General features: G+C 45.5%; 1 protein-coding gene across 2 annotated transcripts in view; it reads right to left on the bottom strand.

Annotated features, from left to right (window-relative positions):
- The window catches only part of URB1 (URB1 ribosome biogenesis homolog), a 112,027-nt gene that overhangs the window by 30,719 nt on the left and 67,804 nt on the right, over positions 1-13,504 (bottom strand). For both annotated transcript variants that reach the window (XM_056559494.1, XM_056559495.1), the window contains 5 exons: positions 10,462-10,520; positions 7,855-8,048; positions 7,004-7,114; positions 4,720-4,783; positions 4,291-4,459 (listed from right to left, as the gene is read on the bottom strand). In XM_056559494.1, coding sequence (XP_056415469.1) covers positions 4,291-4,459; positions 4,720-4,783; positions 7,004-7,114; positions 7,855-8,048; positions 10,462-10,520 — 597 coding nt within the window. The remainder of the gene's footprint in view (positions 1-4,290; positions 4,460-4,719; positions 4,784-7,003; positions 7,115-7,854; positions 8,049-10,461; positions 10,521-13,504) is intronic.

Genomic DNA, 13,504 nt, shown 5'->3' with positions numbered 1-13,504 from the left:
GCTATTATCCAAAATTGTGAGTCACCAAGAACGGCTAAGCAGTCACAAAAGCAAAAAAAATAAAATTAAAAAAATTAAAAAATAAATAAATATATTATATACATATATTGTCAATATTCTGAATTAACTATTCTGCTCTTGGCTTGGGCCAATAAACTATGTTTGCACCCATTCACACCTATACTCTGCACGCACTTCACATCCCTGTGCCCACACAGTTCAGCTGTGATCTTTGTGCCATGTTCCCAGATGAATTGGTATTTGCCTATTAATAGGTCAGTAATTGGTGAATCACTACAAATGAATCAACAACTTCTCTACGCTTGACCATGACATGGGTGCCGGCTAAACGAAGAGAGCTTGATTATTTTAGAACATCTTATTTTAAATGGGCACTGCCAGATTTAAAAACTTTTTATATGCTGTACTTCTTGGCAAAACATTAACCGTTCTAATATACCTAATATACTCCATACATTTTTTTTATCTCCTTTTTTAAGAAATCATGGCTTATACAAAAAAAAAAAAAAAAAAAAATAGAAAAGAAGAAAAAGACCACTAGGGGTCCCCATGTCATCCAGAACATAATCCTGTCCAGCTGTAGCATCAACTTTGTCTGAGCTGAAGCAGCTGGGACAAAGTCCAGGAAGTGAGGGCGGGACTAGCACTCCTCTGCACTCCAAGACCCTAGAGTCCCAAACCACGAGAGGCGGAGATCCTCAAGCAGGAGTGAACTCTCCAACTGACGAGCACCTAGGCCAGGGCAAGACTTGGAGCGGTGAATAAAGACTGCCTCTGCATAGAAATAGAGAAGATCGGGACTGGAACCCCACAAAGGCCAGAGACAAGAACCCCAGGAATAGCATAAGCATCAGGAAAAACAATCCAGAGCCTGAGGCATGGAAGGGCCACCTGGAAGAGAGCCCAAGGCAAGGAGAGCCTGAAAAGGCAAAATACCAAGGGAGAGGGACTGGTGGGCAAGCACGGTACAACTGATATACTCCAAAAAAGAAGTGACTTGCCACAGCCAAGACTGTCCAGGAACCCCGGGGAGCCAAAAGCATCCTAAACAGAAAGGCCTCAAGAGGAAGGACTAGAGACACTCTAAGCAGAAAGATCGCTGGAGAGTAAGAGCAGAGAAGAATAGAGCCTTCACAGCCAGAAGGAAGCACAAGGACCACCAGGATGGCTTTCAAGCAAGACATACCCCGACAGGGAGAGAGAGGGTGCAGCATGAGGGGCTGGAGAAGCCAGGGTATGGACCTGGCAAGAACAGACAGAACCCCACCCAAAGGAAGAGGGGAGAAAACCGAAACTGCCCCGGCAGGACCAACAAGTGCCCCAAAGAGGGTCAATGCAAAAGCTAGGAAGGCAACAGCCAGACGGTAACAGTTGCACAAAACCCAAGAGAACTCCGCCAAAAAAGGGAGCAGGAGCAAAATAAAGAAATCCTCCGATACTGGGAGATCGGGGGACAATGGCTGCAAAAGCAAAAACAGGAACCGAACAAGGGCCACACAACCCCTTAGAAGAGGAGGAAGCGCAATGGCTGAACCCCAAAAGGAGCCCCCCACTAAGCTGGTAGAGGAAGGGTTCAACGAGATGGCTGAACCAGCCACAGGAGGAACGTATAGAAGCCTGACAGCATTCCAACTGGAAGAGGAGGAGAAATGCAAAGACTGACCATGAAAAAGCAGAAACCCAAGAAACTCCACTGCAACTCCAGAGGGGCGAGCCAAGACCACTAAGAAACCCTTTCCGTAGAAGTAAAAATGAGACTGATAAAGTAGCCTCAGCATAAGGCCTACATAGCCCACTAAAGCGCCTCCCACAGGGTGGGGAATGTAAACCCAGGATGAGCCTGAGTTGGAACCAATGAAACCTTGACATGAATGTCCCTCAGCCATGACAGAGACACTGCTAACAACTCCACCCAAAAAGAGGGAAAAGAAACGTCTGTACTGGCCAGAGCAAGCTCCTCGCCACCGACCCTGTGCTGTGAAAGATCCAGCAGGAAACACACAAACTACCGGCACTGGAAGGCCAATGATATCCCCCCACCAAGGGGGGAAAAAGGCGGATGCCATTACCATAGAGCGGCGGAGGAATACGCAGAGTCACCCGCTGGAATCATCGTACTAGAAACCGATCCTTCTTCAAACGAATGGGACATCACCCATGTAAGCGGATGCTGCTGCCATAGAAGGGCCATTGCACCTGCAGGGACAAAAAGTAAGGTTGTCTCACACCAGTAGCGGATGGCTAGAATTCAGCCACCGATGCGGCAGAAGCACGCTCCCATGGATGCTGGGGAAGCTATGTGCATGGAGGGACACCCTCTCGACAACACCCACATGCCGTGGTGAACCAGGAATGCAGCAGTGGATGCGGAAGACATCACGTCCTCCATGGGCACTGCAGAAGGTTTAATAACAGTCAACTCTGACATATAGCAGGGTACTGAAGCTGCAGCCGTGGGTGTGGCAGACGTTGCAACCTCTATGGATGGTGTAGAGGGTCCATGGTACATCGGACAACTCTCACTCACAGTGGAGTACCGGAATAGCAGCTGCGGCAGACGACCCAACCTCTATGGAGGGTGTAGGGGGTCCATTGTACAGCTATATAACTGCATATGCAAGGGAAAACAAAGTTACTCTGGAACAGCGGCTAAAAGCACCTAGTGCGGACTCTAGGTCTGCGGCTTATGAGAGCATAATGGTTTTTCACAGGCTATACCACGGTGCTATAGTTTCTATCTGCTATATGGACCTGGGGGAAGGTATCGTTTGTGGGGGTGGGTGGGCTGTTTTAGTTTGTCAATGTGTTTTCTCTGTTTTGTATGCAAAAAAAAAACCTTTAATAAAATTTTCTGATTTAAGAAAAAAAAACAATAACAATACTACCCAATTTATAAAGGTTTTGTTTTATTTTAATACTTAAACTTTTTTTTTTTTTTTAAGAAAATGAGTACACCTAAAATTGTCCTCTTCTGACCCCTATAACTCTTATTTTTCCAAGGTATGTGGACTGGTATATGAAGTGATGAAAAATCAGCAATTCTGGACTTTTTAAATGTTATTTATTTTTTTAATGTTTATGCCATTCACTATGTTGTTTTATTAACGTCATATTTAATAGTTCAGAGAGACATGTCGATAACACATATGATTATATTTATTTTTGGAAAATGTGGGTGATTTAAACTTTGATAAGGTGGGGCTTATTCACACTTATTAGGGCAGTATTACATACAATCTTTCAGTTGTATACACTGTTCAATCCTGTGTCCTAGCATTGATCAGTGTTATCTGCGCTCCACTTATACAGACTGCCACATGATTATATTTATTCGTATTTACATTATTTTATTTTTTAAATGGGGGCAACTAAAACTTTTATGGAAGGGGAGATATTAAAAAAAAATATTTTTAACCCTTTTTTTTTGTCTCCAAAGGGCTCTATTACTTGCAAACTTTCAATTGCAAACAACTTTAAATGCCTTGGCAAAGCTATCAGTGCTATCAGTGCTCCACGTATACAGTAGTAGTAGTAATGAATCCCGGCACTTGTCCTGACCCGTTTGGATGATGGCCGGAGGTTACTTACCTTCCGCCGTGTTACCCGATCCACGCTCTAGGAATACAGGAAGCCATGGCAGCGCCTGTATAAGTGGAGATAAGTGAATAGTAAGTCTGCACTGGCGTGGTAGTTGGTGCCATGGACGAGATATATAGTAGTAGTAATGAATCCCGGCACTTGTAGGTTCTTGATGCAATTTCTTATCTTTTTTATTAAGGCATTATCTCATGCAAGGTGAACGCGTTCACCTTGCATGAGATAATGCCTTAATAAAAAAGATAAGAAATTGCATCAAGACCCTACGAGTGCCGGGATTCATTACTACTACTATATATCTCGTCCATGGCACCAACTACCACGCCAGTGCAGACTTACTATTCACTTATCTCCACTTATACAGGCGCTGCCATGGCTTCCTGTATTCCTAGAGCGTGGATCGGGTAACACGGCGGAAGTTAAGTAACCTCCGGCCATCATCCAAACGGGTCAGGACCCAGCGATTACCCCGCGAGGGTCCCTATTGCCTGTTGCAAAACTAAAATAGCAAAAGAAAAAAAACAGCTGCAAAAGGGTCTGACTAATCCTTCTAGTTTTCCATTCATATTCACAGTTACAATATAAACCCCTCCGTCTTCTTAAAAACACCACCTGATGAGGGTATAACGGTAGGATAAAACACAAAACATTCTATATATAAAAGCTCAATACCTCAGCTGTCAGCTTCCGATGCAGTGGGAAGTTTAGAACAGTTTTCATCATCTTTTCTCTGTCCAACAAGGTGAGGATTTCCTCCATGCTCGGCTGCTGCCATAGAGATTTTCCCAGGCTCTTCCGGGTCTTGTGATGCTCCACAGCGGCTGGGCCCCATAAAAGCAACCTACAGGATGGGGTGATTAGGCGGGTGGAGCGAATGTTACTATACCAGTGTTTCCCAACTAAGGTGCCTCCAGCTATTGCAAAACTACAATCTCCGGCATGCCAAAGACTGTCCAGGCATGCTGGGAGTTGTAGTTTTGCAATAGCTGGGTGGCAGCCTGGTTGGGAAACATGGTACTATACTATTCAATCCAAGGCAACAATTGTGTGTGAGTGTATGTATCATGTTGCTTGTATCATGTATGTATCATGTTGCTTTACCTGAAGTCGGTGAGGCTCACATTGTTCTGCTCATAGGCCTGCAGCAGGAACAGGATTTTCTGGTCTAGAATAAAATATTATATCTTTATGATGAGTTATACATATATTAATGTAGACAGATGCATATATGTCGGCTTATTCTCATGTACTATGAAAATATTAACAGAAACTAGACATATATAACTACAGTAGCTGAGTACCCAGTGTTGACCAGTCTTCCTACCGAAACCTTGTGGGAGAGGAAAAGCAACAGTGATATATAAATAGCACAATATTTGGGGGGTATTGTGAGCCCTGCACTGTGTACTGCCTGCCAACCTGCTTTCCCAGTCTGCTGAAGAGTATTTTTGTCTTATAAAGTAGCCATATTGGAGCTCTTTAGGAAACCTGGGTGGCACACATACTGCGTGCCACCCAGCTTTTCCCTCAGGCCGTCTTGCTGCCGTGGCATTGATGTATTCTTTCCCACTCACTATTATCTCAGCCCGCAAAAAATCTTCTCTTCCCTGCCTGCTCCGTCCCCTCTCCATATCCCCGCACTAACTATTCTCTGCAACTGCCTGCCGGACAGTTCAATCATACTTTACCATGACGTTTGTCAGACAGCAGAATGTTTAAAACTCCTGGGCAATCTCTGCAACCCAAGAGTAACGTGATCAGGACATGCACTTAAAGACCCATAGGACTTTTGATACATTTGCTGATCATGTAACTTTAAAACGTCGGAAGTTATGCTGGAACATACAAATACACACGTGGGCATATATATACACACATATACATACACACATACATATTTACACATACACACACATATCAAAATCAAGTCACAATGAGGCTCAGTAGTGTGTGTGGCCTCCACGTGCCCGTATGACCTCCCTACAATGCCTGGGTATGCTCCTGATGAGGTGGCGGATGGTCTCCTGAGGGATGTCCTCCCAGACCTGGACTAAAGCATCCGCCAACTCCTGGACAGTCTGTGGTGCAACGTGGTGTTGGTGGATGGAGCGAGACATGATGTCCAAGATGTGCTCAATCGGATTCAGGTCTGGGGAACGGGTGGGCCAGTCCATAGCATCAATGCCTTCCTCTTGCAGGAACTGCTGACACACTCCAGCCACATGAGGTCTAGCAATGTCTTGCATTAGGAGGAACCAAGGGCCAACCGCACCAGCATATGGTCTCACAAAAGGTCTGAGGATCTCATCTCGGTACCTAATGGCAGTTAGGCTACCTCTCGAAAGCACATGGAGGGCTGTGCGGCCCCCCCCAAAGAAATGCCACACCACACCATTACTGACCCACCGACAAACTGGTCATGCTGGAGGATGTTGCAGGCAGCAGAATGTTCTCCATGGCGTCTCCAGACACATGTGCTCAATGTGAACCTGCTTTCATCTGTGAAGAGCACAGGGCGCCAGTGGTGAATTTGCCAATCTTGGTGTTCACTGGCAAATGCCCAACGTCCTGCACGGTGTTGGGCTGTAAGCACAACCCCACCTGTGGATGTCGGGCCCTCATACCAGCCTCATGGAGTCTGTTTCTGACCGTTTGGACACATGCACATTTGTGTCCTGCTGGAGGTCATTTTGAAGGGCTCTGGCAGTGCTCCTCCTTGCACAAAGGCGGAGGTAGTGGTCCTGCTGCTGGGTTGTTGCCCTCCTACGGCCTCCTCCATGTCTCCTGATGTACTTGCCTGTCTCCTAGTAGCGCCTCCATGCTCTGGCCCCTACGCTGACAGACACAGCAAACCTTCTTGCCACAGCTCACATTGATGTGCCATCCTGGATGAGCTGTACTACCTGAGCCACTTGTGTGGGTTGTAGACTCCGTCTCATGCTACCACTACAGTGAAAGCACCGCCAGCATTCAAAAGTGACCAAAACATCAGCCAAGAAGCATAGGAACTGAGAAGTGGTCCGTGGTCACCACCTGCAGAACCACTCCTTTATTGGGGTGTCTTGCTAATTGCCTATAATTTCCACCTGTTGTCTGTTCCATTTGCACAACAGCATGTGAAATTGATTGTCCACTCAGGAAGCAACACTGATTGACAGTGTGATTTCACAGAAGTGTCATTGACTTGGAGTTACATTGTGTTGTTTAAGTGTTCCCTTAATTTTTTTGAGCAGTGTATATACATGCACACAAATATATTATGCATATATATACATATACATATATATATATATATATATACATATATATATATACACACACACCTATATATATTTGTTTATTAGATGAACCCCTTCAGCTGCAAGCAGTTGTATTTGGACATTACCTGTCACACTGAGGGTGGCTCCATAGGCTCCAAGCATGGCAGCAAAATGGTTTCTGTCGCAAACAGTCGTGCACCTGGTGACGATGCTTCTCAATAGTTCGGCCAAGTTTTCTGTGATGTAAAAAAAAAAACATTATAATTCGACTCTAATAATTCAGTAACGTTACATGTTATGTTTCTTTGGGGGCCATACCATGGCTCCATACAAGCTCTGAATAGGCACTCATAGAAGCCATTGGGGTCAGAGTGTACCCTCTCTTTGCCCAGTTTCATATTGAAGTCTACAAAACTCATACAGAGACACCATAGGCTGAGCCCGCGCTCACTGAGGAAAAAACTATTTGCTGAATTTCCTCAGCGGATCCGTGAGCCCCCAGAAATCGGCGCTTATTTAGCAGAATTTTTTTATCGCATAGAATACATTTTACCGCAGAAATAGGCATTGTAAATAAAAGTCCCACTGACTATTGGTGTTTTCGGAGTGGATTGCACAGAAAGAATAAACAGGTGCATAGAATATATTTTCGAAAACCGGACATTCTCCAATAAAGCATATGACGGCTACTGACCAAACAATGGATGCTCTGATATTCTGAACTACAAAAGAAGTATTCCAGCCATCTGATTGGCCGCTGGGGGCCGTGTGCTCTCTCTCATAATAAACTACTATTTTTAAGGTCACCGTAACAGGCGTAAATTGGAGCAGTTGTTGCCACAGTGATGCCATAAAGACACAGATGATGAAATGATGCTCGCCTAGAACGAGGGACATAGGGTAAGAGCAAATTGGCTTCTCCATAAACCAGCAGCCATCCGTGACATATAGTAATGAAACACATATAAAGCCGAACCTCGGAGGACGTTGCAGGAGCCCTCCTCGTCTCTGGAGCGCAGGAAACTGGGCAGAAACAGCGAATGTTGTGTCACCATCATATGGAGGACTGGTAGCTGCACTAAATCCTTGGTACAGGGACCGTCCGGTGTATACCAGTGATCGATTCCTGCACGCAAAGCATCAAGAAACGCAGGATCCTTGTAACGATATCTACAAAAAGAACAGAAAATAAATTGTTATGCACTAAATGATAAGATTTGGCTGTATTATTTATCCAGGTCTAGGTAATGAATGGTTGTGCAACCACTAAACATTACTTAAAGGAGATATCCATCGAAAACTAACTTAATAGGGTACTCCGCTGCTCAGCACTTGGAACAAATTTGTGCACCTTTTTGCTGAAGTGATTTTGACTAAAATGACTGACACACTTTTGGTTTTTCCCTTTACAGCAGGTGTTGATTTACGAAGTACGATTTTTTTTTCGAAAGCTTGTCGCAAAGCCCTCGATTTGTCACAGATCTACACCAGCCCGGACCTGGCTTACAAAACTGGCTTTGGCGAGCATTTTAAAAATAAATCACACTTTTTTTTTGTGCAACGGGGTGAAAAGTCACAGAGGAGGAATCATACAAAGTGTTTTGAAGGGATTTATTTTTTTTTTTTTTTTTTTTTTTTTATGTGCACCAAATTTATCAACCCCCATGTGAAATTATGATAAATATGTTGCACATAAGAAAAACCAAAGTAAAAATAAATGACTTCAAAACACTTCCAAAAGACCCACAATATGGGAGATTTATCAAAACCTGTGCAGAGGAAATTTGACTAGTTGCCCATAACAACCAATCAGATCACTTCTTTCATTTTTAAAAAAAGACCTGTGAAAAATGAAAGAAAAGATCAGATTGGTTGTTATGGGCAACTAGTCAACTCTTCCTCTGCACAGATTTTGATAAATCTCCCCATATGTCCCTCATAGTCTGCAGCATGGCTATCTCATTCCTGGTTCCCAGCCTGGCTTCCATTCTTGTTCCTGGTCCTCAGCATGGCTCTCCATCCCAGTTCTGGTCCCCAGCATGGCTCTCCATCCCAGTCCTGGTCCCCAGCATGGCTCTCCATCCCAGTCCTGGTCCCCAGCATGGCTCTCCATCCCAGTCCTGGTCCCCAGCATGGCTCTCCATCCCAGTCCTGGTCCCCAGCATGGCTCTCCATCCCAGTCCTGGTCCCCAGCATGGCTCTCCATCCCAGTCCTGGTCCCCAGCATGGCTCTCCATCCCAGTCCTGGTCCCCAGCATGGCTCTCCATCCCAGTCCTGGTCCCCAGCATGGCTCTCCATCCCAGTCCTGATCCCCAGCATGGCTCTCCATCCCAGTCCTGATCCCCAGCATGGCTCTCCATCCCAGTCCTGATACCCAGCATGGCTCTCCATCCCAGTCCTGATCCCCAGCATGGCTCTCCATCCCAGTCCTGATCCCCAGCATGGCTCTCCATCCCAGTCCTGGTCCCCAGCATGGCTCTCCATCCCAGTCCTGATCCCCAGCATGGCTCTCCATCCCAGTCCTGATCCCCAGCATGGCTCTCCATCCCAGTCCTGGTCCCCAGCATGGCTCCCCATACCAGTCCTGGTCCCCAGCATGGCTCTCCATCCCAGTCCTGGTCCCCAGCATGGCTCTCCATCCCAGTCCTGGTCCCCAGCATGGCTCTCCATCCCAGTCCTGGTCCCCAGCATGGCTCTCCATCCCAGTCCTGGTCCCCAGCATGGCTCTCCATCCCAGTCCTGGTCCCTAGCATGGCTCTCCATCCCAGTCCTGGTCCCCAGCATGGCTCTCCATCCCAGTCCTGATCCCCAGCATGGCTCTCCATCCCAGTCCTGATCCCCAGCATGGCTCTCCATCCCAGTCCTGATCCCCAGCATGGCTCTCCATCCCAGTCCTGATCCCCAGCATGGCTCTCCATCCCAGTCCTGGTCCCCAGCATGGCTCTCCATCCCAGTCCTGGTCCCCAGCATGGCTCTCCATCCCAGTCCTGATCCCCAGCATGGCTCTCCATCTCAGTCCTGGTCCCCAGCATGGCTCTCCATCCCAGTCCTGATCCCCAGCATGGCTCCCCACCTTAGTCCTTGTCTCCCACCAACGCTATGTATTTCATTCCTGGTCCAAAGCATACCCACTGACAAAAATTAAAAAATAGTCATATGGTGTCTTCCTAAGAGGGGTGGTCTTCTCCATAGATTTCACTGTTCCAAACAGGATGACTACAAGTGGCCAGCTGAGCACCAGGGAGTTGTGGAACAGCATAATGGAGGTCACTGCTCCTAGCTTAAGCACATATTGTCCTAGTGTACTGTATACGGCTTGTAGGCACCCAGGTGGGGGCAATGCAGTTGCTACTCATTCTGGTTTATCAAGAAGTGTCTTAAGGTGTTCCCTATCAATACCTCAGAATTTTTATTGCACCACTTAAAACCCTCAAATTTTACATTAGGATTCAACATTTTAGAGATGACCCGAGTTAATGGCAGATTCACACCACAATTATTTTTTTCAAAACTCTTCCCCTTTTACAGAATTCATCTGTCAGGAGTCATATAGCATTAGGGATCATATAACATCAAACTTACTTTAGTCCACTTTTTACTAGGCTGTTCCATTCAGTTGGGACGTCCTCCTTCACTAGAGGCTGCAAGAAATGATACAATCATCATACACGTACAATACGACTAAATGGTCTTTTCCAGGATTAAAGTGTCGGCCACTTAAAAAAAACAACAACTTTGGAGTTGTCCTTGATACATGTCAAAAGGTTTGATGATCCGGGTCTTGGCTCTTTGATCCCCATCTGATCATTAGATAAAGCCGTGAGACGCATTCGGCTGAACTCTCCACTGCCCGGATCATTGCGATCTCCATCTCTTTGCAGGAAGCAGTCTCTTACAATGGAGACTCTCTCCTGCTGGGAAAGGAAGTGAGCTGCGGAGTAAGGGGCTTAGCTGATCGCTTATCCTGGCTGTATCTAACGATTGGAGAGGATCTGAAAACCCAGACCCGGACCAATTAAGAAATAAAAATTTATTTTTGAACATTATTAACAAGACAGTGTCCTTTAAGTAACGCTTTAACTTTCTATACTGTAATTGTATTCAAATTAATATAAAAATAGCTCTGTCAATACCTGGGCCGGTATGTACAGGAAAAAATGATCCCCTATCCACAGGATAGGGGGATAAGCTTTAGATTGCGGGGGGTCCGAGCTCTGTGGCCCCCCGCGATAGTCTGTATGGAGCCCCTGTATGGAAAATTTAAAAATAAAAATAAATTAATCTTAATTATCCTAAATCAAGAAGAAAAACTACTCTTTTTGTGAAGTAAGATTTTTGTAATCCTAGTCCAATCACATGATCCTAAATTTGTACAGATCTCTAGTTCAGTAATATTTAAAGAAGTCTCTTGCCAGTATGTGCAGGAAAAATTATCCCCTATCCACATGGGGAGTCCGAGCGCTGTGGCCCCCCGCGATAGTCTGTATGGAGCCCCAGTTGTCCCACGGCACCCCCATATATCTGTATGGGAGAGCCGTTCGGCCCCCGCTTCAGGTGGGGGTAGTGATGCACCATTCTGTGGGACAGCTGGGGCTCCATACAGACGATCATGGTGGGCCACAGCGCTCGGACCCTCCGAAATCTAAAACTTATCCCCTATCCTGTGGATAGGGGATCATTTTTTACTGCACATGCCGGCAAGAGACTTCTTTAAATATTACTGAACTAGAGATCTGTATGAATTTAGGATTATGTAATTGGATTAGGATTACAAAAATCTTCACAAAAAGTAGTTTTTCTTCTTGATTTAGGATAATTGGGATTCATTTATTATTTTTAGTTTTAAATGTTCCAATATCATCATTTACATAATGCTTTATTTACATATCGCAACAATGCATGATCCAATAATGCAAGTACATACACCCTTGTAGAAATGCTGGTGATAATACTAAAAGCTATGCTGTCATCTTTAAAAACTTTTGAAACATCACACAGACATGTTATGAGTTTTGATCGTTCAGGGTCTGGGTGTTCAGACCCTCATCAACCTTTAGATAGAGCCAGGGGAAGTCCAAGGCTGAGGAGTCACTCCTTACTCCCTACTCTCACCAAGTCGTTGCATTAGACAAGCTTTGTCAGTCTATGGTGCTGAGTTTTGCTACAAGATAAATAGAGGAGTGAGCTGAGGAGTGAAGCGCTCAGCCACAAGCTTCTACTGGCTCTAACAATAATGGTGGATCCCAGCAGAAGACATTTATACAGAACCCATAAGAACCTGACCATGTATCCAACTGCTACCCTGAAGAATTTGCAGAGTGAGAAAAAGACAGCAATAGGAAAGGGGAGCATGAAAGAAAACAGCAAAACTTCTCTGTGTAAACGTATATTTTGCTGGAGGACCATCTTGCAAGAATGTTGAACCTCGAATTGGCTGATACACAAGTAAACAGAAGAAATTCATGCCCTCACTGCTCGTCAGTCTGCAGGATTTTGTGCATGTTCCTGCAGAACACAGAGGCTAATCTTCGGCTTAGCGCTTCCATTTTGGGTGGATGCCAGCTGAGGGGTGGAGCTAAACCAAGGGGGGCCGGCTTAACAACCTTCTTATCCTGCAGACTGGAAAGGGGGGAGGCCCCTGTTGATGTTTTATATTCCGATACAGGACAGTAAGGAAAAGGAGGAGCTGGAATGTCCCAGTACAGGATACACTCCTGTACAGACCCTGTCAGGTTGAGTCCCTCATTGTCCTAGGGGCTCTCCTGCAGCGTCTCCCCCATACTAGTAAGTCTAATGTTATGTATAGTGTTGTAAATATAGTGCATAATGTTATGTATAGGTATATAAAGTATAAAGGACCTTTGGAGGTATCACCTGTTATGCTCACATGATGTGTTATGTTACCCAGAGACCACCAGTTTACCACCTGACCTGCAGCTTGACCTATGGGCTTCTTGCTCAGCCCCCCCTTTATAAGAGGGGTGGCCTTTACAACCTCTCTCTTACACCATCACTCATGCTAAGGAACAGCAAAGCACAGACATCACAGATCCTGTGTCCAGTACACCTGGAGGCCATAAATCCTGCACACCAGCCACATTGTCAGTAAGTCATCTCATCTATGTCTGCTGTCTCTACCAAAGTCAAGTCACTAGTCAAGTCAATTATAGTCAGAGTGGCTGTATTGAAGTCTGACCCAAAAGCACTACAAGTCCCAGCAAGCCGAAAGGCCCTTTCCATGTTACTGGTCGACTCTCTGGGATTCTGGCCTAGTTGTAAAGACTTTAACAACTGTCTAACCTCAGTAAAGCTACCCCTTACCTGGTTTTGGACTATTATTGCCCTGCCTAACCTTGGGATAGTGGTGCTACCGTTCAGGTGGTTACCGGAAAAAACACTCTGGCATCACGAACATTAAGGGTAAATAACACCTTGCCCCTGGGCTATACCATCTGCCCCATCCACCTACACCCTTCACACCCCGTGTTCACACCACAACTTTGGCGTTTCCCCAGAGCATATGGCCGATCTAATGAGATAGACATTAATTGTATTTATATTTCTCAGTTTTGACTAATATGATACACAAAATGATCAAAGGAAGGAAGGAACTACTAGATTATAG

This window comes from Hyla sarda, chromosome 2, assembly GCF_029499605.1.
Source record: "Hyla sarda isolate aHylSar1 chromosome 2, aHylSar1.hap1, whole genome shotgun sequence".
NCBI lineage: Eukaryota > Metazoa > Chordata > Amphibia > Anura > Hylidae > Hyla > Hyla sarda.
This window is presented reverse-complemented; position numbering and strand designations above follow the sequence as displayed.